This window comes from Phalangium opilio, unplaced genomic scaffold, assembly GCF_054372755.1.
Source record: "Phalangium opilio isolate 3A_F unplaced genomic scaffold, DU_Popi_V2 ptg000024l_1, whole genome shotgun sequence".
In the NCBI taxonomy this organism is placed as follows: Eukaryota; Metazoa; Arthropoda; class Arachnida; order Opiliones; family Phalangiidae; genus Phalangium; species Phalangium opilio.
The window spans coordinates 7033153-7059618 of NW_028324155.1; the positions used below are offsets into that span (position 1 = coordinate 7033153).

At 37.6% G+C, this 26466-nt stretch overlaps 1 protein-coding gene and 1 long non-coding RNA gene across 17 annotated transcripts in view; one reads left to right on the plus strand and one right to left on the minus strand.

Moving 5' to 3' along the window:
- LOC149692534 (uncharacterized) overlaps nt 1–26466 on the plus strand; it is a 211215-nt gene that overhangs the window by 49426 nt on the left and 135323 nt on the right. For 9 of the 14 annotated variants that reach the window (XM_089868303.1, XM_089868300.1, XM_089868305.1 and 6 more), the window contains 2 exons: nt 5739–10557; nt 12635–12890. In XM_089868303.1, coding sequence (XP_089724429.1) covers nt 5739–6001 — 263 coding nt within the window. In that variant the 3' untranslated portion in view covers nt 6002–10557; nt 12635–12890. The remainder of the gene's footprint in view (nt 1–5738; nt 10558–12634; nt 12891–26466) is intronic. The other 5 variants (XM_089868309.1, XM_089868310.1, XM_089868301.1 and 2 more) reach the window with 5 other exon arrangements.
- On the minus strand, nt 3035–5755 carry LOC149692535 (uncharacterized). Of its 3 annotated transcripts, none has more exons than XR_016382795.1 (3): nt 5678–5755; nt 5416–5573; nt 3035–5344 (listed from the first exon to the last, which is right to left on the minus strand). It is a non-coding gene; the product is annotated as an uncharacterized LOC149692535 (long non-coding RNA). The 3 variants fall into 3 exon arrangements; XR_016382796.1 differs by having other exon boundaries at nt 3035–3689; nt 4402–5344; nt 5416–5744; XR_016382794.1 differs by having other exon boundaries at nt 5416–5744.

Genomic DNA, 26466 nt, shown 5'->3' on the forward strand with positions numbered 1-26466 from the left:
GTCTCGGGTCATTTGTTTTTAATATTGATTTTGCGGGAGGCTCGTCTAAATGATATATCTGTATCACCTTTACAAAATGATTCAGTTCTTTCTCCCCCCCCCTTTTTTAAGACGTCAGGGATGGAGAGAAAGCAATTTTTTAGTTACACCTTTACTTGAAGATTGGGGAAGGTAATATTATTTGTACTGTAGGCTGTAGAATAATAGGTGTGATTTAGACCAAAAACAAGTAGAAAGTTTATACCAAAAACAAGTAGAAAGATTTAGACCAAAAACAAGTAGAAAGATTTAGACCAAAAACAAGTAGAAAGATTTAGACCAAAAACAAGTAGAAAGATTTAGACCAAAAACAAGTAGAAAGATTTTAGTTTTATCAGAAGTGAGATGAGACCAGAAGTACTGAGCTAACCAAATTCTTCACTCGGCGAAAGTGAATATTCTTGATAACACACGAACGGCTGGCCCTCTGGTAGCGGTTTCTGAATTTTCCCTCCAAAACGTGAGACGCTCGTGGCGGTAGACGGCCGAACTAGATTCTAGCACCCGCCTCCGTGTTTCGCCGCTTTAGGTTGAGGGGAAGGGGGTAGGAAATATTTTTGGAACTCGACCAATTTTTTTCTCTCTAGCGTAGGCGCGATTGAAGCGGCGTAAAATCCTCAAATTTGTTCACTAGTGCCAGGATCTACCATCAATGCTAGAGCCCTTCACTTCTAGTCTCATCTCACTTCTGGTATAGGGTTTAATAACTGATAAGGCTTAGTGAAACTAACCTACTTCCCGGTTTGATCTTCAACAGTGCGATATTTTCCGACCTTGCGACTTCGATTTCAAGTTCAAAATAACATCATAAAGTCCCTATACTTTATAGCACGGTCCGTAATTGCCCAATTTAAAAATACATCAGCTATATAGCCTATAGTAGCTTTAGTCATGCTGGGAAACTTACCATTTCCCACGCTTTTAAACTCTATATTTTTCTCGGAAAATTTTGGAAACACTTTAATTTTATAGCGCCAATTTTCCTGTTTATTTTATCGACAAAGGCTCTACGTATACTTGATAAAATGGCTGCAGGTGCACGTGCAAAACTTAACGCACCAATTGATCTTATCTAAAATATCTTTAAAGATAACGTTGGCAGCTGCCTTCAAATGGAGCCGAAACAGAGAAAAATATTGTCATATCACTGCGAAAATTGAGACCATTAGACATTCAATTATCAACCCTAGGGGGTATGGAACGGATAGGAAGCGAAACAATTTTCCCACACAACTAAAAATTTCAACACAAGGTGCAATCTTTTGTAAATTTACAAGAAGGTTCCCAACCATAATGTTTCTTCAATCCCAATCAGGGTTCGTACAACTTTTGGAAAAACCAATTTCCCTGACATTTCCATGGTTTTTATTCCATGTATTGTCAGGTGTAAGGCGGTTTTTTGGACTAATAACTAAGGCATTGGTTAGTTTTGGTTGGTAACATGCAACCCTTTCAGGCCAGGGCAAACTTTCCCCAATTTCCCTGAATTTTACCAAAATATTATATAATTCCCTGCATTTTTAGCCAACAATATATTTCCCTGACATTTCCAGGTATTCCAGGTTTGCACGAACCCTGCCAATTAACAAATAGGGGTTAAGTGATCGTTTCCACATGCCGCCGTCTATATATCATCTCTTTGTTCCATTAGTTGAAAAAATAAAAAATTAGGGATAGTTTTCATGGAAAAGAAGATAAGTGGGCAGTAAAATCATATACTCTTATTTTAGTTTAACTCGATCGCTTCCATTTTAATTAAAATTAATTAAGTATAGGCAGAAGTGAGATGAGACCAGAAGTACTGAGCTAACCAAATTCTTCACTCGGCGAAAGTGAATATTCTTGATAACACACGAACGGTTGGCCCTCTGGTAGCGGTTTCTGAATTTTCCCTCCAAAACGTGAGACGCTCGTGGCGGTAGACGGCCGAACTAGATTCCAGCACCCGCGTCCGTGATCCGCAGCTTTAGGTTGAGGGGAAGGGGGTAGGAAATGTTTTTGGAACTCGACCAACTTTTTTCTCTCTAGTTTTAGCGCGTGGGAAGCGGCATAAAATCCTCAAATTTGTTCACTAGTGCCAGGATCTACTATCAATGCTAGAGCCCTTCACTTTTAGTCTCATCTCACTTCTGGTTTTATTTAGAAAAATTCTGTTGACAAAAATGTTTGGCCTAAAATTTCAGAGGAGGTGGAACTATAAATACGTTATAAACCAACTTGTTTCCAAAGTAACGCGAAGTTTGCTTAAGTAAAGATAGTGTATAGTTTACCCTTTCTAATTCCATGGATGTTTTACTGCCAAGAACATAATTTATTGAAGAAATATCTCATAGTTCTTTCTTTTTATATACCATTTTTTTTCCTGAATATGTTTTACTTACACAGTTATAGCAAAACCTCTAATAATATGGTAAAAAATGGATTGAAAAGTATAGATATGTCGTAGGATGGAGGGGGTGGTGGCATTTTTTTGAAGTACTTGGGGATATAGATTGTGCCATTTCCTCAACTTTTCCTCTTCCTGCTCTGAGAGAAAATGTAGGATTTTTCTTGGAGAAATGCGGGGAAAAGGACTTCTTCTCTCTTGGTACTACTACCAAAGTTGGACCAAGAGCTGTTGGTTTGGGTTTGATCCTCATAAAAAATGTATCGAGGATTGTGATAGGGTGGTGGTCGCCAAACCCTCCTTACTTCCACGAGTTCCTGGGATTTTAATCCACATTTCGCATCAATTTTCTTAAAGAAAATCCCGAGCTCAGTATAGGAAACGATGGATAATGTCCAAGAAAGATTTTCCACCCAAATTATTAATGGATGCGGCTTAGATCTAGAATGTTTTCAAAACTTAGTTCGACGACGTGCTCTTTTTATGGAATTTATTTTAGATGCTTATAAATGTTTTGTGGGGTGGGGGAGGTATCTTTCTTGAAAGGAATTTCAAGTCCCGTTTGATTGATTCGTGTTTGGTAATATTGTAATAAAGACCAAATGAAAACCGGGCTTTCAAATTGTAATTTTATATTACACTTTTTACATTGAAAAGGAGTTACTTAAATTTTTGATATGAATTTAGCTTTAAAATGTAAGAAAATTAAGAGAAATCAACTTATTCTGTAGAATTAATGTACTGTTGATACGTACAATTCTACAATCCTTAAATATACAACCAAAATATTCAAATAAATTCCAGTTTTATTTCTTTTAAAACACTATATACACTTCTTAAATAAAATTCTGCTCATATTTTTCCGCTATTTTATATACAAAACTACAACTATAGGATATAGAATTAATATAACACTTTAGACCTTCGTTGAATTCGATTCTTCGGGCCTTTTTCATCTCATCTCATCTTATAATATCCTCTTTCTATTTAATTAACCCCTAGAGATAATTCCTTCTCCGCAATTGAAATTCAAGCCCTCATTCTCTTACTCCCTTTCTCTCTCTCTCTCTCTAGCTCCCAGCCTCTTCCAATCCTCATCCTTTTTTGCTCTTGAGCCTCCCACATCCCATCCCCTTTTTTTTCTTCTTCTTTTTCTTTCGGTTCGTTTCTTCTTTCCAAAATGTAGGAGAGAGAAAGAGGAAAGAGAGAGTATATATATATATATATATGGAATCATATTTCGTTGAAATATGAGGCAAAAGGTCTGAAAATACAAAAGTAATAAATTTTTATAAAAGACTTCTTATTCTTAAGGGAAATGAGAGAGAGAGCTACTCCGGTGATGCGATGCGGTTCACTCTCTCACTCTCCCTCCCTCTCTCACTCTTCTAGCTCCTGTTTCTTAGAAGATAAAAACTCTACTGGAATAATAAAGAGTTTGTGTATCCATTCCCAAAGATGTAAACATGGGGGAACCGTTAGCTAGCGAATTTAATCAACTAGGGTTTTTCGACGAAAAATGTCCTACCAAGGCTTAGTTCTTTGTGTGTGTGTCTTTCTTTCTTTCTCTTTTTCTAAAAATGAAAACCCTTCTTGAATACAAATTAACTGGAAAAATAAAAACTCATATAGGCCTAACCGAAATGAACGCTAGAAGAAAAAATTTCACATTCCAGCAACCGTTTTTACACTATGCTTACTTAAATGATGTACGCTACAGTTGCTACGTGGAATTTTTTATTTATTTTTTCTTTCTTAAGGTATACCTAATGGTGTAAGAAAAAATATTTAGGGGTGTTTATAGTAATTGTTAGAGTTGTTTTAATTATGGGAGGGTGTAAAGGTAATAGACTTAAATCGTTTAAATTAAACTTAAAGTTTAAAAATTTATCCAGGGTTTAGTTTAGAATAAATTGTTTCGGTAAATTGTTTGACTTCAGTTTAAATCGAGGGGTAAGACACACGATAAAACCTACCATTGCGTGTAACCCTTAATCGGTGTACAGTTTATCATAGTGAATATCCCCTTGCTTTAAACTCCACGAGATAAAAGCTCGTGGAGCTTGTGTAAGTTTATCCGATTAATTTGAATCAATGTGCTCAACGCGGGGCATATTCTAATTTCCTCTACATCTTCTTCTCTTTGCCCTAATACCTCTTCATTGCTTCAAATAATCTAAACGAAACTGTTTAAAAATAGAACCCTAGGCCAAGGCCTAGAATATTGACTAACTTTTGAAACTCGACGTTGTCCAGCCAGAGTTGTTTGGGAGCAAAACTAAGATTTTTCCAAGTTCGGTCGACTAACAATGAAAAGCTTTTAGAGGCGAACCGAGTAAAATTTCCTAAAGAAAACACAAGCCTTTGGGCAATGCGGTGGTGGTGGTGGTAAAAAATACTGGCGACAACGTTGAAGAACGGTTCCTTTTTTACGCGAACCACCACGGATGGGTTTCTCTATTGTCTGCGAAAAGACGAACCGCTAAAAAAAGCCAGGGCCGCGAGTGATTTACAAGCTATCCTCCCTTTGAGAAGGAAGACGCGGGCCAACACAAAAAGGCAATTACATTTTACTGAAACTTTTTAAGCCTCGGTGTGTTAGGATGACCTTCAAAAAAAGTCGATGGACACGCTATACACCCTTAGTGTTGTTGCATGGCGTTGGTGGCGTAAGAAATTCCACCCTTACCCAAAGATTCCTGTAACAACTTTCTACAAAAGGACAAGATTTCAAACGTTTTTTAAGATAGGAATGGTATAACATTTTTTTTTTTGGTTGAGGTCAGCAGGTGGTGACGCTTTTGTATTATGTCCTTGCTCCCTCTTTCCCTCTCTCCATCTTGGGTGAGGTCCGAGTTAGTCCTCCTATTCCTTCCCTTTCTGGTAAAGATACTGTTCCATCATGTCATCCTGAAGATTCTACGTGGATTTGATTAGATTATTGGTTAGTCTTCAGGGATATGTATATGGGTAAACCTTGAGGAACTTACAGGGTGAGATCGGGTGGGTATGATGCTATCTTACACGTGGTGCAGGGTTTACGAAACAGGGTGTGTTATATGGGTTTGGATGGTGAGGTTCATGGACCGGCCATTTGGTTTATAGTTACGCAATGAGCCAGCGTGGACGCTCAACTTTGGTAGATCCTCTGAAATAAGATATTTAGTTTGAAAATATTTTCCCAAGATTCTCTGGTTTCGATATTTTGAACTCGGAGTAATTATTCATCTATTCCAGGAGAGGAATACTTACTTAATGTTCGAACAATTAATTTAATTAAAATTTATTTATTGTATTTTTTCTTTGAAAACAGAAAGGAAAAGGGGTCGTCAAACGTACACTCGTTACCAAACTCTGGAACTGGAGAAAGAATTTCACTTCAACCGATATTTAACAAGACGGCGGCGGATTGAAATAGCGCATGCGCTGTGCCTGACGGAAAGGCAGATAAAGATCTGGTTCCAAAATCGGCGGATGAAATGGAAGAAGGAAAACAAAGCGAAACTAGAAGCCGGATTGGCCATGGGTGCCACGCCTCCCGAACTAACGCATCATCCGGATCGGCCGCCGCAATGAACTTGGTGACACTATCCCTTTAAAAAATATATACAAACAAAAACAACAATATATATATATAAATAAAAAAAGGTATTCGTAAATATAAATAATACCAAACAACACAACACAACACGTGACGTGCGGCGCGCGTGCGCAAGGTTTAATTAACCGTGTATAAAAAATAATAATTATTATTCCTATATAGGTAACCCGTATAAATTAAACACTACAAAATAAGTAAGTACAATAATTACAAAATGACGTCATCACGGTCGTTTTTACCCCCTTTCCCCCCACCCACCCACACTCCCGGCAAAGTAAAAGTACTTAACCAAAAAAAAAAAGAAATAAAGAGAGACAAAATTATACAAATACCAGTGAAAGAAAATTGTAAATATATAAGGGATTGTTTGTTATTAGTTTTTTGAATATTAGGTAAAAAAAAAGAATTTAGGTTTTTAATTTTTTCGTATAAAACGCCAATTAAAATATTTAAACGTCGAATTAATAATGATAATTATTAATTAGTACCCCCTATTATATAAATAATTAATATAAAGAAAGTTCAGTATTCATAAATCCTCCCCCTCTCCCCCAAAAAAACAAACAAAAATAAACGCAAACAAACAAACAGTGTGATGTTTACGAAAGGATAGGACGACTTAAGGCGCCATTAATGTTAATTAGCTTTATTGTGAGAAACAAAAACTAATCACAAAAGTTTAAAGATAGTATTAATTTAATTAAGGAAATTTTCTTTCACTATCACTTTGAAGACTGATTTTTAATTGATAATACGGTGTGTTAATTAACTAATTAAGATCATTTAAATCATCTTAATATAATTACGTCAAAGTTAACCAACCCCGTTTAACGAGCAATTTGAATGAACGTTATTTCAACATACTTTATTATCAATGAAAAAGAGAGAAATTCATATTTCCTCCTAGTAACCCAAATGTTTTTAAAAGTCGTTCATTTAAAAGCCGTTAATGATCATAACGTGATTTTGTAGCCAGTAGTAGTAGTTTCCTCTCCCGTTTTCTGGCAATAACTTAAAACCATCAAGGCGTCCCTGTAGGCTCCTTGTGTATGGGTTATATTTTCAGTCAGGCTGTACACTTGGGTTATAATGATCTCTAGTAAATGGCGTCCCTTTTACTTTTAGCTAAACACAATTTCCTAAATTTCCCGCCATTTTCTGTTAGTTGGTCGCGCGCTTTCTGCAGTTATAGTCGCGTGGTAATTCAAATATCTCACCGTTTGTAAGTTTTTCAGTTTACCCACGTGGTTTTTTGAACGTTATAGATTAGAAATTCATTATTTTGAAGTTGGTAAAAATGACTTATTGAAATATCGTCTGCTATTTTCTAGGGACTAGGCAATGGCGGACGATTTTCACTCACAACAAATAATGAACTTCTAAAAATCTTCCGTTCATAGATCGGGCTGTTAAAAAGTCCCTGGGTCTCGTTTAGTAGCTTGGTAAAGACAATTTCTCCGTTTTCGAAATGACTATGGCTCTCTACTTGAGTTGTTGAGAGAGGGCGTGGGAGAAAAGGTAAAAATCCTAGCTAAATTACGATACCTAAATTTGATGGTCTATTGGTTGAAGCGAATGGATATCGTTGGGTTGTAAGAGATCATAAAGAGAGAGCGAGAAGGGTAGTGATGGCCTCATACCAAAAAATATCCCTTTTTTTTTTTCTTCTACCCCGACCAAAAATGACCTTTTCTAGGGATGGCCAAAACCACTAGGACTTGGTCGGGTGGTTCCGTTAGCTAGCTGTGTCCGCCGTATAAGCGGATATCGGTAAAACCCGTCCATGCCAAGGGAGACGACGATGGCGACGACTTCCCCAGTTTTATAGCCACTTTGGAATGGACGTTTTCGAGACAAATAAAGGAAAATTTTATGGCTTCTAAACCAGTCGCTCGCGCCTTTGACAGCTGGGGACCCCATCCCGTAATGGTTATGCAAGTTTTCAGCCATATAACCAACCCATAAACGAGGGCACCTCGTCTCTCTGGTCTCTCGCAAACTCTAGTTATACAGTCTTCGACTTGGTTACAGTTAAACAAGGACCGCTTTCTGTTTGTCTCGACGCCCTCTTTCTTCTCTTGGGTCTTGAGGAATGTTACAAACGGTGTGTGTTGTAAGTTAGTGTAAATTAACTTGGTTCCGGTTATGTTAAGGGTGGAAAAGGTCTAAATGGATACATTCGTGGATAGCCCGAATCAATTCGCGATAATTTTATAATAATTTGCATGTTACGTGACGTCATAGTGACGTGAGCCTTACCAACGCTGCTCATGGTTCTTAGAGACGTTTTGGGGTAGTTAGCCAATGTCCGGCCCCTTACGCATCAGATAGGACCTCCTGGGCCTTTGTTGAATCTCTATTAAGACACCATGATGTTTCCCCACCCAAAGTTATTTTTCTTTTGGCCCCTTACATACCTATGGTATTTATAAGTAACTAAACCCAACCATGGTTACTTTGCATTGTAAACAAAGCCGCAAATACGCCATCCTTGGCTTAATAACACTGCAAAGTGACTTAGTACTTATCCCAAAAATAATTAAGAAAATTACAATTTCTTTAGTTTTTTTTAGGCCCCATTGGAATAATTCGCCCCCCTCGAGATAGATATAAAATAACGGCAATACCAAGACCTTAGAGGAATTAAGTTTTATAGGAAATTAACACAGTCTGCTATTACTGTATTCTCGTCCCATTTGCACTATCATAAATCAGTCTTCAATGTTTTAGGGGGATAAGAGACAGAAAAATTTACGATCTCTTATAGCTTATTTTTTTTTTTTCTGTTCTGGGAACCTCAATTTTCAGGAGGGTGAATTTTGTTTTTCGGATTGGTCCAGCCCAAAACACCGCTTCATTTAAAGACGCTAGGACCTTAGCATAAGTTTAAACCCGCGTAGTAATACAGTTTTCTTTGCAATTTTCTTCTAAACACGGTAAAATGTTTGTTTAAAAAAAGAAATAACTTTTCCAGTTCCCGGTAATGCTATTGGTTTGATTCTAAACCTTTCTGACTACCCCCCAAAAAAACGGTATACCCCTGAATTTTGGGGTCTAAGGGTTTTTAAAGGTACCCTTATAATCTATTGTTAAACATCCTCTCAGCTAACTAAGCCCCCATAAGCTGAAAGAGAAAGAAACAAAATGTTTTCATGTAACCGTCGCGTCGTTCTGTTAAATTTGTGAAAAATTAACGGGTTTGTTTTAATTTATGCCAAATTTTTCGGCCAGGAAATATTTTGGTTTAATTATGTACCATACGCGGCGGGTGTGACAATGTGGTGCGTTAGTTCACGACCTCAAAAAAAAATGGCGGGAAAATAACTCGTGGTGGCAGTAATTTTGTGATTATCATCGCCTTTTGTGGTTTTTTTAAGCCTAATTAACGGCATCCCGATACTAGGCTAGACTACGCGGCTTTTACGGCGAAAAAGCAGCGCGAAATGAGTCATCATCTCCGTATAACCATTTTCTTCGTCTCGCCAGCAGGCGCCCGGGAATTTTACAAGCGCGCGCGCTTCCCCGGCAGTGAAACGAACTTCGCGCCAAATTTTCCCGCGCCTTTCTCGTCTCTCTCGAGATTTCCCGAGTTTTTCGAACGGCTAGTCGCGGCGACGACTGCCGAGACGTTTTCCCGGTGTCTCGGAATCGACGGCGGCGGCCCCATTACGTGATCAAAGAAAATAAGAAAAATAAAAAATGTCGGACAAGAATTAGCCAAAAAACAAACACGACCATGAACTATGAAAACCGAACACTGCTACCAAACCGAAGACTGAAAATGTAGGTTAGTGAAAATGTCCGCATCATTATTGTGTTACGTTATTAATTACGATGTTAATTGGTTGTTTAAATTTAATTTGTCAATATAATTGTGTGTTTGTTCCCTTTATAGTATTTGTCCTTTTTTTATTTTTGAAAGGGGGTAGCGTTACTTTGAAAAATAGGCTTAGTGATTATGGTTATATATTTAAATAATTTACGTTCTAAGGCTCGATTTCTTTCGAATTAGGCTTAGCTATTTGTCATATAACGCTTCCCCCTTTTATGACATAATTACACAAGTGTTGTCGTTGTTAGGCCTAATTTACATGCCATATTAATGAAAACAAGTCTATTTTATTTATTACTGGTTTCAAAAATGCTTTTACATGCGCAAAAACCACTATTTATTCATATATACAGCGTCACAAACTTGCAATACAGTTTATAAAAATGAAGCCGTACCTTATAAGCCGCCATGAAGCCATGATATAATTTCTGTAGTCAAATATCGTAATTTTAGACTAGTTTTTGGGCTTTTAGCCGCCATTAATTTCCCAGCTTGAACGTTACATCCCCTAGCGTTTCGTCAGCCAATCAGAGAAGGGGAAGTAAAAGCGCCCGTTAGCTTTTGCTGTAGGCGTCCGGGCGCGTAGTGGCTTCCTCTCAACAATAGACGAGAATTTTTTTCTCTCAATTTTTTTTTGGTTTAATTTAAGTGTTTATTTGAATAGTTATTTGATTCTCAGTTGAAATAATTGAAAGAATGGTAATATGTTTTAATTATTATTTGCTTTTTGTAATGTTGTTTCAATCGGTGGAAGAAATAAGCCAGATTCGTAGGTCATTTCTACTAAGCCTAAGCCTTGGCCTTGAACTTGTCTAGTCGCGATAGTGTAGTGTTGTTGTATATTACGTATCGCTTAACGTTAGTGGTTAAGGCCGACTAACTCTAAATTTAAATGAAATGGAATTAAATATGAGAGGTAAATAAATAAAAGGGTTTTTAAGAAGGTATTTTTAAATAAGAAATTAATAGACATGACTTTGAATTTTGGTTTATTTTATTTTTATAATTTTTCTTTTGCATTAATCAGTGGTTTTGAAGGTTAAGCCAGTAAAATAAATTTTTATTTATTATAAGTAACGTAATAATTAAATCTTTTTCATATTTAAAAGTAAGTTTTATTTTTGACTCGCATTGGGGTTCTTGTTTAAAATATAACAAACATGGCGTCATTTTTACAGTAAATAACGAGTGTAAACATAAATTCATTCAATATAACTAAGCATTTAGATAAATTTTGAAAATACAGTAGCGTAATTTTAGAAGGAAGTCAAAAATAAGAATTACAAGAAGCATCAACATATTAACCTCCTTGTAACTTCTTCCCACCTTTGTTCTTAAAGCGTGTTTAAATTTATTAGTACATTATAGCCCCTACACAAATTGGGCCATATTTTAAACAGGTCCTAAAATGTTTCTTTTTTTAAATTTTCCGTGTATATGGAATTTCTAGTAGTGACTAGTCTAGGTTTTAAATGATTTGCGCGTGGGGTTTTCCCGCCAAAATATAAAACGGCGAGGCGTGTTAAGGAATTTATTCCAGTTTTTCATGAATCCTCGTTTGTTAGATCCTTTGAAACAAACGATATCATTATCTTAAGGTAACGTACAAATATCGTAGAGAGGTAAATTCACGCGATGCTTTATCTTAGGGCCTTTAGGCTTAGCTAGTAACTCGTTTGGTAATAGCTTTTCTCGGCCCCTTTCTCGTGGGAGCCCTCTAAAAATGGCGGAAAGCCGTACATCTAGGTAAGACCCCCCCTCCCGTATAGGAAACTTTCCCGCCTTTCATCTTAGTAAGATTCCGGAATAGAAAGCCTTAAGCCTTGGCTGGAACCAAACCTCTCTTATACAACTCTCGACTCGCTCCACTCGAGCGCGAAATGAATTTTCACTCAGGGGCCAGAGTGAACTTGGGGCCCCCGAAGTTTCCTAGTGGAATTTCGGTGGCCCGTAGCTTCCAAGCAAAACTCCTAGAGCCCCCGCTCTCTTCTCTCTAGTTTTAATGTGATTGTTAGAAGATTGGAAACGAACCTCGTGTTCACTGGGGCATAGGCTAAACTCTGAAAGAACTTTCTTCTAAATAAGGCTTTTATATATTAGACTTTCCGACCCCCACCCCCTCCGACCCCCTACCCCAGAACCCCCCCCCCCATCCATGATTATAAGGGTTACACGTGACGAGTTTTGCAGGGTAATTATCTAGTAATTACATATCCGAATCCATGGTTTTGTTGTGTATGTGTGTCCTAAAGGCGGATATTACTTTTGCTTTCAATTGAAGCTATTGTAAATTATTTATTTAGACTTTATTATTTATGTCAAATGTTAAAAAAAAAACTGTACACCTAATTGAAATTTTTGAAACCTTATTTACGTAAAGAGAAACAGAATCCCACTTATTCTCAAAATAGAGAAATCTAAATTAAGTTTTTAAGGTGTTAACATTGTCTTGACACCCCGCCTTGCCTGCTAAAGAAAAATGGCTCGCGAGGAAATTTACACAAAAGGACTTGAGTGTCTTGAAAGAATTTTTAAGAAAGTTGTTTCCAAAAGTTTCGCGAATGAAACGCCACACTACCTTTACACGAATATACGCAATATCTCCATGAATTACGTATTGAATTATTATGGCTTTACTCCCAATGTGTAGATAGTTTTCATCTCTTATTGCGGAGTGTATTATTCATGGTATTATTTTAGTAATTCCGGCGGTATTAAGTACAGGGCGGTACACCATTTTTCTCCCTATATAATTAATGCCTCCGTTTGCCTATAGGAGGAGCCCTAACTCTTCGTGACCCCTGCCATGGGCTGGTCGCGGTGGTGGTGTTCCTTCCTGGGCCTTTGCACGTTTATTAACAACCCAACCCAAGACGAAGTATATATCGAACCGTGACAGGTTGAAAAATCAGCACCGCCATACCGCCTTTCCCACTGGCTTATTTTGATGGGACAACTGGCTTCAACTCTACCGAACTCTTGGCATGAAATGAAAATATCCTACAGTCCTACACGCACTTTGAAGGTTTAAGGTAGGCCTTGGCTTCTTCAATATACACTTACACTTTAGTTAATAATTATTGTGTGGGATGATTCTATTGGTGATTTTTTTTTACGGCGTGATCTCCTCTGTATAATTAGGGTCACCTATTTTTGGATAGATATATATTTGTAATTAGGTTAGCCCTTGTAATTGGAGTGATTACCGAAGAAGACTTATTCGGTATTCTGTGGGTTTATGCATGGGAATTATGGGTAAATAGCTCCAATATCTGGGGTTATATTTTTATTTGTTGATAATTCCAAGTTTTTGAACAAGCATATATCGAATTTATCAAAATTCATTTTTAGCTAATAAGAAATAGCCTTGTTTACAAAAAGAAAATTATTATAAGAAAACCCTTTCTACCCAATCACCTTTAGCAATTAAAATTTACCCCTACTCCAAATAATATTTATAAAAATTAATATAAACTTCGCATTATTTGACCTCCCGTATATATATAAAATAGTATATCATTTATTAAATTCAGAACCTGCAAAAATGGCAAGCAGAAATATAAACCCGTGGTATATAGGTGTATAATTCAAAATAATATATCTACCTCGCTCGAATAATTCTTGGGAGAGCTGCATTATGCACGGTGCACGGGATAATCCAAGCAATATATTTTAAAAACATTTTTTTCTTTCTTGGAGCAAGGGATGCTAGGAAACTGCGAATAGATCCTAGGTTATTGATCAAGCTTTACCTCCTAAAGCCTCTTTTACCCCCTACAACCCCCTCCCCCCTCGTAGCTTCTCTAAGTTGGTCCCCCTCCCCCTCTTTTGTCCCCCCCTACTGTTTTATCTCCGTTAGAGTTGTCGTTCTTGTCTCTTTTTGGAGAGAGAGAAGGGGGAGGTGGTGTTGGGGGGTTTATCTCGCTGGACCCAATGATAAATGTTTCGGTGAGCGAGCTCCGGTGTACCCCCTTCGTTGACTGAACATTCATCAGGGGATAATGTGTGTTTTAGTGGGTTCAGTTTAATCTGACACTCGTATATTTCAATACCACACCGTGCCGTGCCGCGCGACGCACCGTTATTGTGTCGTGCCTATGCTATGTATGTATGTAAGTGTGCCTTGGGTAGGGACCGTTAGATGGTTGAAGATGGGATTGTGTAGTTGTTAATACCTGCCTTCCATGAGATTCGTGGAAAATTCACGCGTACTTCGTAGATGGAGGGTCGTGTCCTGAAATAATTTTAGCAATGAAAATTTAGAGACATTAGCTTTTGAGTACCTGCTGTGAAATTACCTGGAAACTTAAGAAAAATTCGTGAAGGAAAGATGCAAGGGATCGTTTAAACGATACCTGGAATTAGAAATAAGAGACATACCTCGAAATTCCATGAAATTTCACGTAGATTTATACAGAAAATCTATGAAATTCTTCCGGCAAAAATTTATTGCGTTCGTTATTTTACCCCAAATTACCAAAATTTAATTATTTAAATTTTTTCTTCACACATTGTTTTTAATTTCGCTGCACCTACACCACCTGATCTACCATAAGCAGGCAGGGTAAGGTTAACCTGAACTTGGGACGCGAGGCAAACGTTGGAAAAGGGGTATGTATAAGGCTAAGGGGGGATGGGGAAGGGGTAGGTGGCAAGGCCCGGAACCTTTTGGGCTAATTTATATCGGTATACATACTTATACGTAGATTTAGGGAAGTCCGCCGTGGTGTTATGTAAAAGGAAACTATTGAAAAATGACTTCAGGAAACTGCGAGTTTTATAATTTTTGGCGTTGAATAAATCGCCTCGCTCAACCTTATGATCTATACCTTACGCAAACTTTGCCAGAACTATATAATACTCGCTTCCCAATTTCCGATACCTCTATGACGTATTTTTAATAATATTTATATGAACGTAAGATATATTGGGGATCATTTTGATTTATTAGGATTCTGTGTTGATCTGATTGGTTTTTATCTGTACAGATATGTCAGGGCTACAAAAAGGGCTCGGTAAATTGATAGACTAAACAAACTTTTTTTATTATATCTTTTATCTCTTCTGGAATTGATTTTTTTTATTGGCGGGATTGTCGAGAGATGGCGCAATAGGTTTTAACTTTTATCGAATTTTTGGCTTTTAAAGGCCTGTTCGTATATGGATTTTTTTCTTTGCTTTTCGAATTTTTAAGCCAATTTTATAGAATTTAGGTCTTCTGTTTTTCATTTTATTTTTTTTTTTAAATATTTGTTTACCAAAAAAAGATAAATTTAAGTTTACCTCTAGTATATTTACACCGAAATTAATGAAAATTTCAGTAATTACGCGTCAAATAGCGCTAAATGACGTAGTAGGCTCAATTTTGAAATTGAACTGAATGTGAAAGGTTTTTTTAGACGTTTTAGCAAACCGAAAAATTTTCTTATTTTATTTTTTTATGAAAGTGTATAGTGAGTGGACAGTTATAGCCATGGGAAATACAAACTTTTATCTGTGCACAGACTTTGAGAAGAAAAACTTGGGCTATATTGTATTTACGTCTCCCTTTTCAATAGATTTTTTTATCTCTCCCCTCTGGACACGGTATAGGGCTAGAGAAAAGAAGTTATTTTTGCCTTTTTGAACTTTGGTAAAAATATTTCGGAACATTTCAAGTGTAGAAGTTATATATATACCAAACCGTTTTTCGTCTCGCAACATTTCCGTTTTGAGCTCTCTCTCTCTCTCTCTCTCTCTCTCTCTCTTCTGTATTTTTGCTATAGTTCTTTTTGGTTTGTTATACAATAGTTTTAGAAATATTCCTCCTTGCTAGCTCTCATGGTTACGCCGGGAAACTGTCCAGAAATACAGAGATGAATACAAAAAGATCTGAAACGTGCTTGTCTTTCTATTTCTACACGTCGCTCGGGATGAGATAAAGTTTTTACAAAGATGTATTGAAAAGTTTTTGGGCCGGTCCTATGTATAACTCCTCTCTATTTTTATCTCTCACGTTCATGATAAATTTTTATTTTTTTTATAATATTGATTAGTCAAGGTCAAGTAGGGGTCATATCGGTGTAACGTTTTACTTTATTGAGAAAGTGACAAGGTTCTTTTGGGCTTAGGAGTGCAAGGTTGATGAACTTTGACCTTTAGTTTTTATCTAACGAGGCGTTCCTTCGTTCTGTGTATTTATTAACAACAAATATTTAGGCTTAACAGTAAATTAATAACTTTGTTCGTTTATAATCGTAAAAATCAGTCTTAGCTCCAAAGTGTTTGATAATTAAAAGATGGCCCCTACATTAATTACACTTAAGCGTAAAAGTTCATTCAACCAGCATAATATTTAGACAAGTAAATTTGATTAATTATAAAATAAAAACAGTTTAAGTTAAGTTTAAAAATAGCTCGGCGACGATGGACGCCAACCAATCTGTAGGGATTTTGGTAAAGAATCTAGTTCCAAAACGAAGAGAAAGTTTTTTGGGATTTTTTTTTTTTTGGAAATAAAGTGTAAGCCCCCCCCCTATTTTATCCAAGGAATCCATCTCCTCTTGGAGCGATTTATCTCCGCCAAAGGGATTTCTACGGAGCACTTAGCGAAATCCCCTATCCTCCATCCAAGAAAAAGGGAGATTTTTGCGCCTATAGCCCGGGCACACTGCAGCTTCTTTCCCGCCAAAATAGAAGATACGAGCTAGAGTTCCGCTAGGCTGCATGCTGCCAGTGCTGGGAAAAAGGAAGAAAAGTTTTTCCTATACTTTTCCAGAAAACAGGGGAAAGGGGATGGGTGGGGACTCTTGGAAAACCTGGGAAAAACTGACATTAGTCAGTGCCAAGTAAAGCTGCAGCAGCAGCGCCGCGCGTTCCTTCCTTCCTTCCTTGGCTCCCAAAACTGAACCAATCTAAATCCCACGCTCCCAGTATATGGCGGTATATACTTCAGCCAATCCCAGATTGGCTCTTCTCTCCCGCGCCCTGTTTGTTATAACTGCAATGGCGGCAAATTAGTTTTAGACTTATACCTGCAGATAGGGATGTTTTCAGGAAGTTTTGTTTTTTTTTTGGTAAAAAGTCAAGTGTATTTCATGTTTGTTCGCTAATTTTCATATAGTATCGTTGTTATTCGTCAGAATATTCTGAATTGAAAATGGGAAAAATTGCTCAGGGAAAATTACCTTGGAAAATCAGGGAAATATTTGTCAGGGAAAATTACCTTGGAAAATCAGGGAAGAAACGCTGAAAAAGTTTGAAATTATAAAATTTAAAATCAGTCGAATATTTTCGACTCAAAATCGCCCAAAGAACAGTTATGCCAGACGTAACAGAAATACCCCGTATATCACTGTACACTTAAATTATAGCACTTACATGTTTGCGAAAAGGTGTATATATATATATACTTCAAAAATACTCAAACTAAGCTCAAGCTCCATCCCAAACCTAAGCCTAAAACAACTTATAATCGTAGTAGGACGTTTGGGGAGGGGGTTTTGGGGGACATGGCATACCATACTATATGTCATGGGGGTCTCTCTTGTCTCTTTCAAATTAATCTTGGAGTAGAATCTCCGCACGTCTTCTCTCTTAAATATACGGCGGCTTCCAGCTTTGAGTCTCTCTCTGCCTTCCTCCCTCTAACCCCGGCATAGCTATAATATAAGTTTTAAGGGGATGTCGACGTACGCGAATCACGCTGTTTTTAGATTTATCAAAACTTATAAAAGTGCACGACAGGGCTAGCTATAGCCTAGCCTTAAGGTGTCGCCAAAAATCGTTTAAACGACGCGTAAAGAACTGGATGGGCTCTAGCTACGCGGTACTCTGCTGGCTCTCCTCTATGGGCTGCAGATTTATGGGAGGTACACTTTCCTAATATTGTCTAGAGAAAGTAAACTAGATTTTTGGGGATTTTGAGATATATACTAAGATATATAGCACGTGTAATGTGACACGCGTATAGCTTACTTGTGTGTGGTGAGATATTTGAATTCTGCGACTTATTTTGATTTTTAATGGGAGGATGGAAAGGAAAATCAAGTGATTCTATATACTTATTATAAGATCAATCTGAATAGTGAAACATCCAGGAAATATCTACGAGTGATTTAAAAATTCAATTTAGACCTAGTATGAGATTTCGTGGATGATTTTGAAATTTGCACCTCCGACCAATCACGTAACGCCCTGCCTTTTTATTAACAAAATTCACGTGACTCGCTCTATATCTCGCGCCGTGATTGTCACATTTTTATCAAATCTCGCGCTTAATTTCTTTCGACACTATTAGAGCACGCCACGAGAATTTTCTTAACAAGAAGTCACGGCGTTACGTGATTGGTCGGAGGTGCAAATTTGAAATGATCTATGAAATATCAAAATAATTTTAATTTTAAATCGTGTCTGTTAGCGTTAACACGTTCAGATACCTTTAATTTGGTCTTCGGTACCGCAAAATCTAATTTAAGCCTCTAATTTTATAGAATAATCCAATCAGAGGTAAGAAAGGCCGGTGGTGGCTATTATAACGTTTATTTGTAGTTCCTATATAAGTTAGGTTCCGGTATTGTCACCGGGTCGCGGTGAAGATTAAAAGCGTTGTCCCCTTTCTTTTCTTGGAGGACTGTCCGAGAAGGTGTAACTTGGCGCCGCGATAGTAATCAAGGAGAAGCGAGAAGCGATGCTCAGGGACCCCACCCGAGATTTATTACAATCAAAGTAAACCTTAAGACCCAGATATATCAAGACAACTTCTCGGTGGGCTGCCTGGGATGCCTGGTCCAGGTAGCTATATAGAGGAATCTTGGCTCTATGCCCCTTTAATGTCTATACTTTTTCCCTGGGAGAACTTAGTGATCCTGATTAATGTCGGATAGAATCCAACCTTTGGCACCGGTTCTAATCTCCCGGATCCGTATACATTTCGCGCTCGCTATGGGTGCCGAAAGAGTAACTCGCGCCTTTTTCTTTCTCTCTTTTCCTTCACGCGCTTTGGGTCCCTCGCGACGAATTCGTCCTAATCAAGCTACTCCTTTACACGTCTCCTCCCATTTTTTCTATGCCCCCAAAGAAGTAAATGAACCAGAAATTATAGAAATATATTTGTGCTATTCCAATTTTCAATGTATCCAAAGATTTCCCGCCAAAGATGAAACGTTTTCCCGCCATTTTCAACCTTTTCGCGCCAAAGTTGTAACCTTTCCGGCCATTTTCAACTTTTTCCCGCCTGAATTCAGAAACTGTTACGATTCTTACTTAGTCCATGTGTCTGAGAGTAAAATGAGTTCCTGCTGGTTACTTTAGTTTAAGATACTTTCTTTTGGGACTTATTTTTGCTGTGCAGGTCAGCTAAGGAAGTTGCAGGGATCTCCCTACACGGCTCTGCTCTGCAGCATCCCGGCGAATAACAAATGGCGTAGGAACCTTCTTTTCCTCTTTTCCCGCCTGATAAATCATTATTTTGCTCAATTCGAGGTGACAGCGAACAACGACAGGCTTTTGGGGCAGGACGCGCGCGTCCGCAGTGTATGGGGGGACACTTTTTATTCCGTACCAGCAATGTATACCATGCACCATCCTTTCTCGTACCGCCTTGAATCTTGTCTAGAACTTTGGTATAGATTCTGAAAGATGAGGCTGAAGTTTTACTAGATAAGTTTTTCACCAGCCCCTTGGTTTCTCTGCCCATACCAAAATCAGGCGCAGTTCAGAACTCTAGCTCGCTTTCGAAGTCCGACTTCTTCTTTGGAAAACAAATCACGTGTCTTGGCGTAAAATTGTTCCTGGGCCCCATAACGGCCCCATCTTCCTTTGATTTTTAGCTTTTGGGGTCGTGCAGTAACTCTTGAAACTATTATATTTCGTTTAAATGTGTTGGTTGAAGAGCTTCCATTATTAATGTACTATAATTTCGCGTCAATACGTTCAAAGATAAGGGGCTTTATCAGTTCGGATATATTTAATTACCGTAATTAATCTTATTTGGTAATCATTACCGGGTGTAATCTCTCTTTGAAATACTCGAATGATAGATAAGATGAAACTTATTTTTGGGTATTACCCGACTTGTTCTTGGCCCGATTATCGGTATAAGCTTGAAAAGGGGATTGTTTAAAGGTTTTATCTGAAAACTGTATAGAAGGGAGAGATAGCCAAGGCCCGTTCAAAGCCAAATGTCAGGGATTGCTATTGCTATATAGCAATATATAGTGACACTTTAGAGGGTCCATAATCCCCCGTAACGTTCCCAGTCTGGATGGAATTCATGCCTTATTCTGCAGATTGAGCCTCCTATAGCTGATTTTTTGAAATTTTCCACCCATGATACATACGTTTATAGGAGATAGAAGAGGATAGATATAGCATTAAATAGACAATAAAACGTATATTGAGCAGGGCGGGAGGGGTGGGGGTTATATGGGTAAGCCTCGATCGGAAATTGAGCCAATCATGGATGGAACTTATAGGGGGAGACCCCGCACGGCCCTGCATGCTTGCAGCTTTTTAAAACTGAATTGGTCCCAGCTATAGATGAGTTGGTTCACGCGTTCTCTCTCTCTCTCCTCTTTCAAGTTGTAATTCCCGCGCTTTCAGAATTGTATGACTTTGAAAAAGAAGTTTGTATCTTTGAAGTAAATATTTCCTATCACTTAAATTAAGGATTAGCTTATTTGTCCATGCAGTTGGTTTAAAAATGACGCCTTTTGTGGACACATGGTGGTATTTGTCGTATTGCGCGATGTCTGAAACAGAAATTATACTGAGGGAATTACAGTTACAACGAGTAGTTTCCTGGGGATTAAGGTTTTACTTCTATTTAATTTACTTCTAATCGCCTATCTATTCGAACAGTAGGAAGCTCGCGCTCACTGTGTCGACGACCATCTGCGGAATTTGAAGTTTCCTATTTATACATATATATCTATTCCGAATCAAATTTACTGATTTTTATTCCAATATAGAATCTAGTTTGATAATTCTTCGCTCCCGCCCCTCGCTGATTGGCTATAGCGTTGTCGGAAGCGAAATTCTGGGTTTGGATAGGGTGGTGTGTGTATATATACAGATATAAATGAGCTACGCTTGAAGAGAATGAAGCGTGTTATAAGCCTTATAAAACCGGCCATGCATCTAGGCGATCTGTATGTAGTATTATTATAGTACTGGCAGCCCAAAATCCAATGACTCGTGACCAGATGCTGTTCTCTTCTACGCGATGAGAGAACTATCTTTACAATGTTGCTTTGACTGGTCTTGTGTTGACAATGAATCTTCAAATGATGTCGTGTGTGTATATACGCTTCATTTAATATTTGCTTGGCTCGCGTGGACGTTGTCGACTGCGGGGTCCCCTCCCCCATCTTTGACAAATTTTAATAAATACCGTTTTCAAAGGCGAGACTAATACGATAATATCCTATCTATTCCCTCTGTATTTAATTCAGTCTAAAACTTTACCCCCTTATTTATCTGACTATAGAGTAGAACGCGTCTGTCTGACTTATATTTGCATAAATTGATACTCCATCCGTGAAATTAAAGTTTGTTAAATGCGTGCGTGCTACGTAATTATATATTTAAGTGGACCTGATCACTTATATCTCGTAGTTTTGAAAAAAAAATGGTCTCAGATTTTTGCCAAAACTGGACAAGCGTTGGTTATAACTCTATTTTGACTTACACTGCCTTGTGGGACAAGGAATCGGACACTAACTAATACAGCTTGACCAGTACCTAATTATAATAATTTAGGACATAATTTAATTAAAAATCATATGATTTTTTTTATTTTTTTAATTTTTGATAAATGTTCGCGCCAGATTTTTTTTATTTTGCGGGAAATTGGGCATCCCCTCTGAATAGAAACTCTGCTGGCTGGCTGGGCTATAGGGTAACCCGCGAAGATTTAGATTGTCTCATTTCTCATTTCTGATGATCTATGGAGTAAGGCCCCTTTTGTGCCCGTCCCAAAGACAGGCCGTAGCTCATAAGACTTTGGGGCCACCACCACCCCACCCCCAAAACTTATACCTCCTCCTCCTCCCTCTTAGAGAGCTATGGGCTTCGTCGTCGGCTCTTGAGCTTCCCAAAAATATGAAAGGCACCGCTGCTGACTGCTCATCTTTTCTCGGAGACCACTCGGTTATATATTTTAAAACCCCCTGCCCCAAACTAACCTCTCCACCCCCAACCCCCGGGTTACATTTTTCCCTCTTTTTAAAATATATTGCAAACTTTTGAGCGTCACTGCGTGTCGAGTTTGAATATTTAGAGCTTCGGGCGCGGCTTTTTCCCGCTCGCGCATTATGACGAATGATTCACTGAGTTTTGGAAGAATACTTGCTATACGCTATAAGGCTGAGATTTTTGCTTTAGTGCTTTTTCTTTGATCAAAATTCGCTCTTCTTCTTGAGTATGGAAAGAATTCTAAGACCCCACCCCCTTTTCATAACGTTTCGTAGAGTTTGGAGCATGGCCCCTTTTGTGACTTATTTGGAAAATTACAATGCGACGTTTTGATATTTAAATTCATTTCACATTTCTTTTTGCCAGAATATTTTTTTTTCTTTGGTTTAATTTCTCAAAAAGGAATATTTTTGGCTTCATTTTCATATAGATTTAATTTAATCTTAAGGAATGTAACAGTATTAGAATTTAACATTAAAATGTGGGGGTAGAAGAATTAAAATACAGCTGGTCAAATATTTTTTTTTTTTAGTTGAGTGTTTTCAGCTTTTAAAATAGTTATTAGTTTTTCTAACGCAATTTGGAATCGTGTATAAATATGGCAAACTCCCCAGACCAGCTCCTCATCCAATAGAAACGCCTCGCTTATCCATCAATGTCTTGAAACATATAACATACCGACCAACCAAAAATGAATGTAAAATTTAAACTTTATTCGATTGGATAGTGTTTTTTATATATATAATATTATTATATATACACTGTAGTCGCGACCTAAACCGGTAAATATTTTATATGATTCCCATCTGTGTATATATATATATAAGTTTTTATTTTATTAACAAGTTTCCTGGATGCTACTACTGATGCCTCAGACCAATCTTATTCCCTTAATGTATTTTTTTTTTCTTTTTCCTCCTACCTATTCCATCTATCCCATAGTATAAACATGTAACGCACGCTATACTTACTTTAACGTGCTTTTCCCAATATATATTCTCAATAATAAATATACAATCCCGTGTGGCTAAAGAATCACTCGCTATATAAGACCAGCACAAGGCTCGGTTAGGTTTTGCCTTTCGCCTCATCTTTTTTTAGGCTCTCCTTTCTAAGTTGAATAAAACTTTTACGAAGTAAGAAAGGGGCGGTCGGATTGGGGTTACGTGCCCCCTTGTATGTTTTTTCGGTGCTGACCATCCATAGATTGAATTAGAGTACCTTATCCAATCTAATTTCTATCCTGAAACTTCAATTTTCGAAAAGGGGATTTTTCTAAGATGATTCTCTTTCTTTATAGATAGTATAGAGGGATGGGGGATTTTGTTAGTTTTTACTTTATTTTCCTACTTGAGGGGTTTTTTTTCTTTTAAATTTACAAGTAATTGAAATTTATTTGACCTCTCGGGTCATCAATTTTATTTTGCGTTTTCATTTTATAGTATGTATACCGTCACAATTACTTTCAAAATAAATTTGTTTATTTAGTATTTGATTTTTAATCGAAATTACAAATATTATGATTTTTAATCCATGAAATTCAGATTTTGGAATTAATTTTGGAGGTATTTTTTTCGTGACAATCAAAAATTCCAAAAAGTTTCTCGCGACACATTAAATTATTTTTAATATAATTTTTACTTTTAATTTAATTTAATTTTATTAAACGTATTATATCTTATTATTTTCAATTGCTATAAAATACCTTCCTTGAAAATTTATCTACTAAACTACGAAGTTTAGGGATATGGGAAGGGAATTTTGCATTAAAACAGAGAATGTATCGAACACAAATTCCGAAATTCCCAAATTTTAACGCTAGAAGACATCCCAAATATTCACACTGTTTCTCCATCGAATACCACCATCCCCCCTTTCCTCCCCTATGCTAAAGAATTCGTAACATTAACTTTAATATATGAGAAACGCTGCGAGTTTGAGCTAGAAGCAAAGATCTCCTATATGTACAGTCTTGGGTTGGTATCTTCTGGCTCCTCGGCGTAGAATGGAATTTTAATTTAACCAGTGGCTGAACCAAGGCAAAGGCAATCGTATATAGGAAACGTCTTAAGCTAGGCGAGGCTTAGCTTAGGAATTGAAAAGATGTCTGTCCTTTCTATACCACCATACCACAAATTCAGGAACGAACCCACGGCCAACCATGCCTAGAGAATTAATAGGTTGTCGAGCCGTTGTCTCGCGTTACATACCTACACCAGCTCCTACAATACGTCATCCCTTGGTAAGAAAAGAAGGCCTACCCCCCTCCACACCGAAAGACAATGCCAGATATCCTATTGCCTCTAGGGAAACGAAACCCGTCGTAAAGAAGAAGAAAAAAAAACTTAGTAGAAGAAAAAAAATCTGCTGGAAGATGGAGAGTTTCATTTACAAAAGCTTCCTCCCCCCCCCCGCTTTCTTCTCTTCTCTTGTAGCACGTGACGCGGATTAATGACGTAAGATGTAAGCTCGAGCGAGCCCGGGTCTAAGATTAATTTTGGGTACGAAACAAAGAGTGGGACAGCTTTCCCGACACGTAATCAGTTTCAACCGAGGGTCCTTTTCATAAGGACGACATTTTTTCTTCTTCTTCCTCCCCTATACTTTTTTCTTATTTTATTATTATTCTTTTTTTTTCCAACGCAATACCAGTGTCATTCCAGGCATACCATCGTGTACCCAACGTAAATTCTTGTTCATAGCATAATATTTTAGAATTAGATATAAATTTACATTTTGAATAGATGGCCAACCAATTGCATTTGCCAGCGTTATAGCGTTGTTCTTGCACTGGAGTTTTGCTCCTGTTTCGCGCGCGCACTGCCCATATTGTAGGCGGAGCTAAATGTTATATTAAGTTTGTAATTGCATTTAAAGGCTCGTGGGTCTGACTTAAGGTTAGTTAGGTGGGTTTTTCTGTAGATTTAATTGTTTAGATGCGGTTTATTATCAGGTTAATATGGTTTTGTTCGGATATTACGTTTAAAATTTAGTTATAAACCTGATTGGTTTAAAAGATAAACTCCTCCTGTATGTTAATATGGCTTGCTGTGGGTTGTACTGAAGTGTTTATTTACTTAATTTTGGCTTTGACAAGTGTTGCCAGTCATTTGTGATGTATGCAATTAAAATACAGATATCCACAACAGACTGAAAGCCTTGTAGTATTCTGTTCGATTCAGATAATTCTTTCAGTTCGTAGCCTGCAGAGATGCTCTAATAGCAAAGTGGATGAAATTTCTATAGCCCCCTTAGCGCTTGCACATTACATCCACACATAATAAAATGCACATTCTCTCTTAATTTAACTTATCACCATTCACTTTATCCTTAAGTATATATATATATATATATATACTTTATCCTTAAGTATATATATATATATATTATTATACTTATTATCTCAAATGGATCTCACTCATCAGAATCTAACATTCTTGAAATTCAATCCCTGTTATCTATAATCCGACAGATCCACCCTTGAATCTGGAAACTAATTAACCATCGCATCAATCTATATCCACTTCCTTTTATTTATATAAAAAAATCCTCCGCCCAAAGAAGAGTTACAGTAAAAAAAAGTAAAAATAAAAAAACTCAAATCTAAAAAGTATTGGATTTTCTTCCCCCATTTGGTCCTAAACCCTTTTAAAAAAAGAAGAAGAAAAAAAGCTGAGGGGAGCCCGTAGTCTGAAAGCTAGAAGCTCCCCTGAAATCCCAAGTGCTCCCAAGTATAGCCATAGCTAGCTCTATCCGCGTTCGTGCCCTCATTAGGAAATGCCCCGTAGTTTCCTCTCCAGGATGGAAAACTCTCTTTTCTCTAGCTAAGGGAAGTTCAGGAACTATAAGTTATATCCCCATGGTATACCGTCACCCCTTTTGCAATATCTTTCCTTTGCCTGAGATTTTTTTGTGTAAGTCCAGGAGTTTTTTTCTTTTTTCCTAACTCCTTTTTGCTTTGGCAGTATTTTTGCGCAATATATAAAAGAGCGCGCGCGCGGGCTATATGGGGGGGGGGGGGGTAAGGGTTAGGGTATAGTGAGGCCAAGGCTTAGTAGGTTTTTTCGTAAAGGCGCCAAAGTTTCGCGTGATTAATTCTACCACTCTAGCAGCCGAGGTTATCTTAGGGAAATGGCTTCATTCCCCACCTACCGGTGGTTTCCGGTAAGTTTTTTCCGTCCGTGATGACTTCTTTCCCCCCTCCCATACCCCTTTCCTTGTCCCCCCACCCCTTTTATATAAGCCGGGGGTCTTACTCTTATCCAAAGAGAGAGAGAGAGAGAGAGATTGGGGTATGGGGGTTTTTTGGGGGTACATTTATACTTATAGCAACTGGCCCTGGTTCTAACTCTGGCTCCGCATCAAAAACCTTTTTTTTTTTCCCGCGCAAAAGTAGCTGGATGAAGCAAAGGCTTAGATATTTCCAACTCTTTG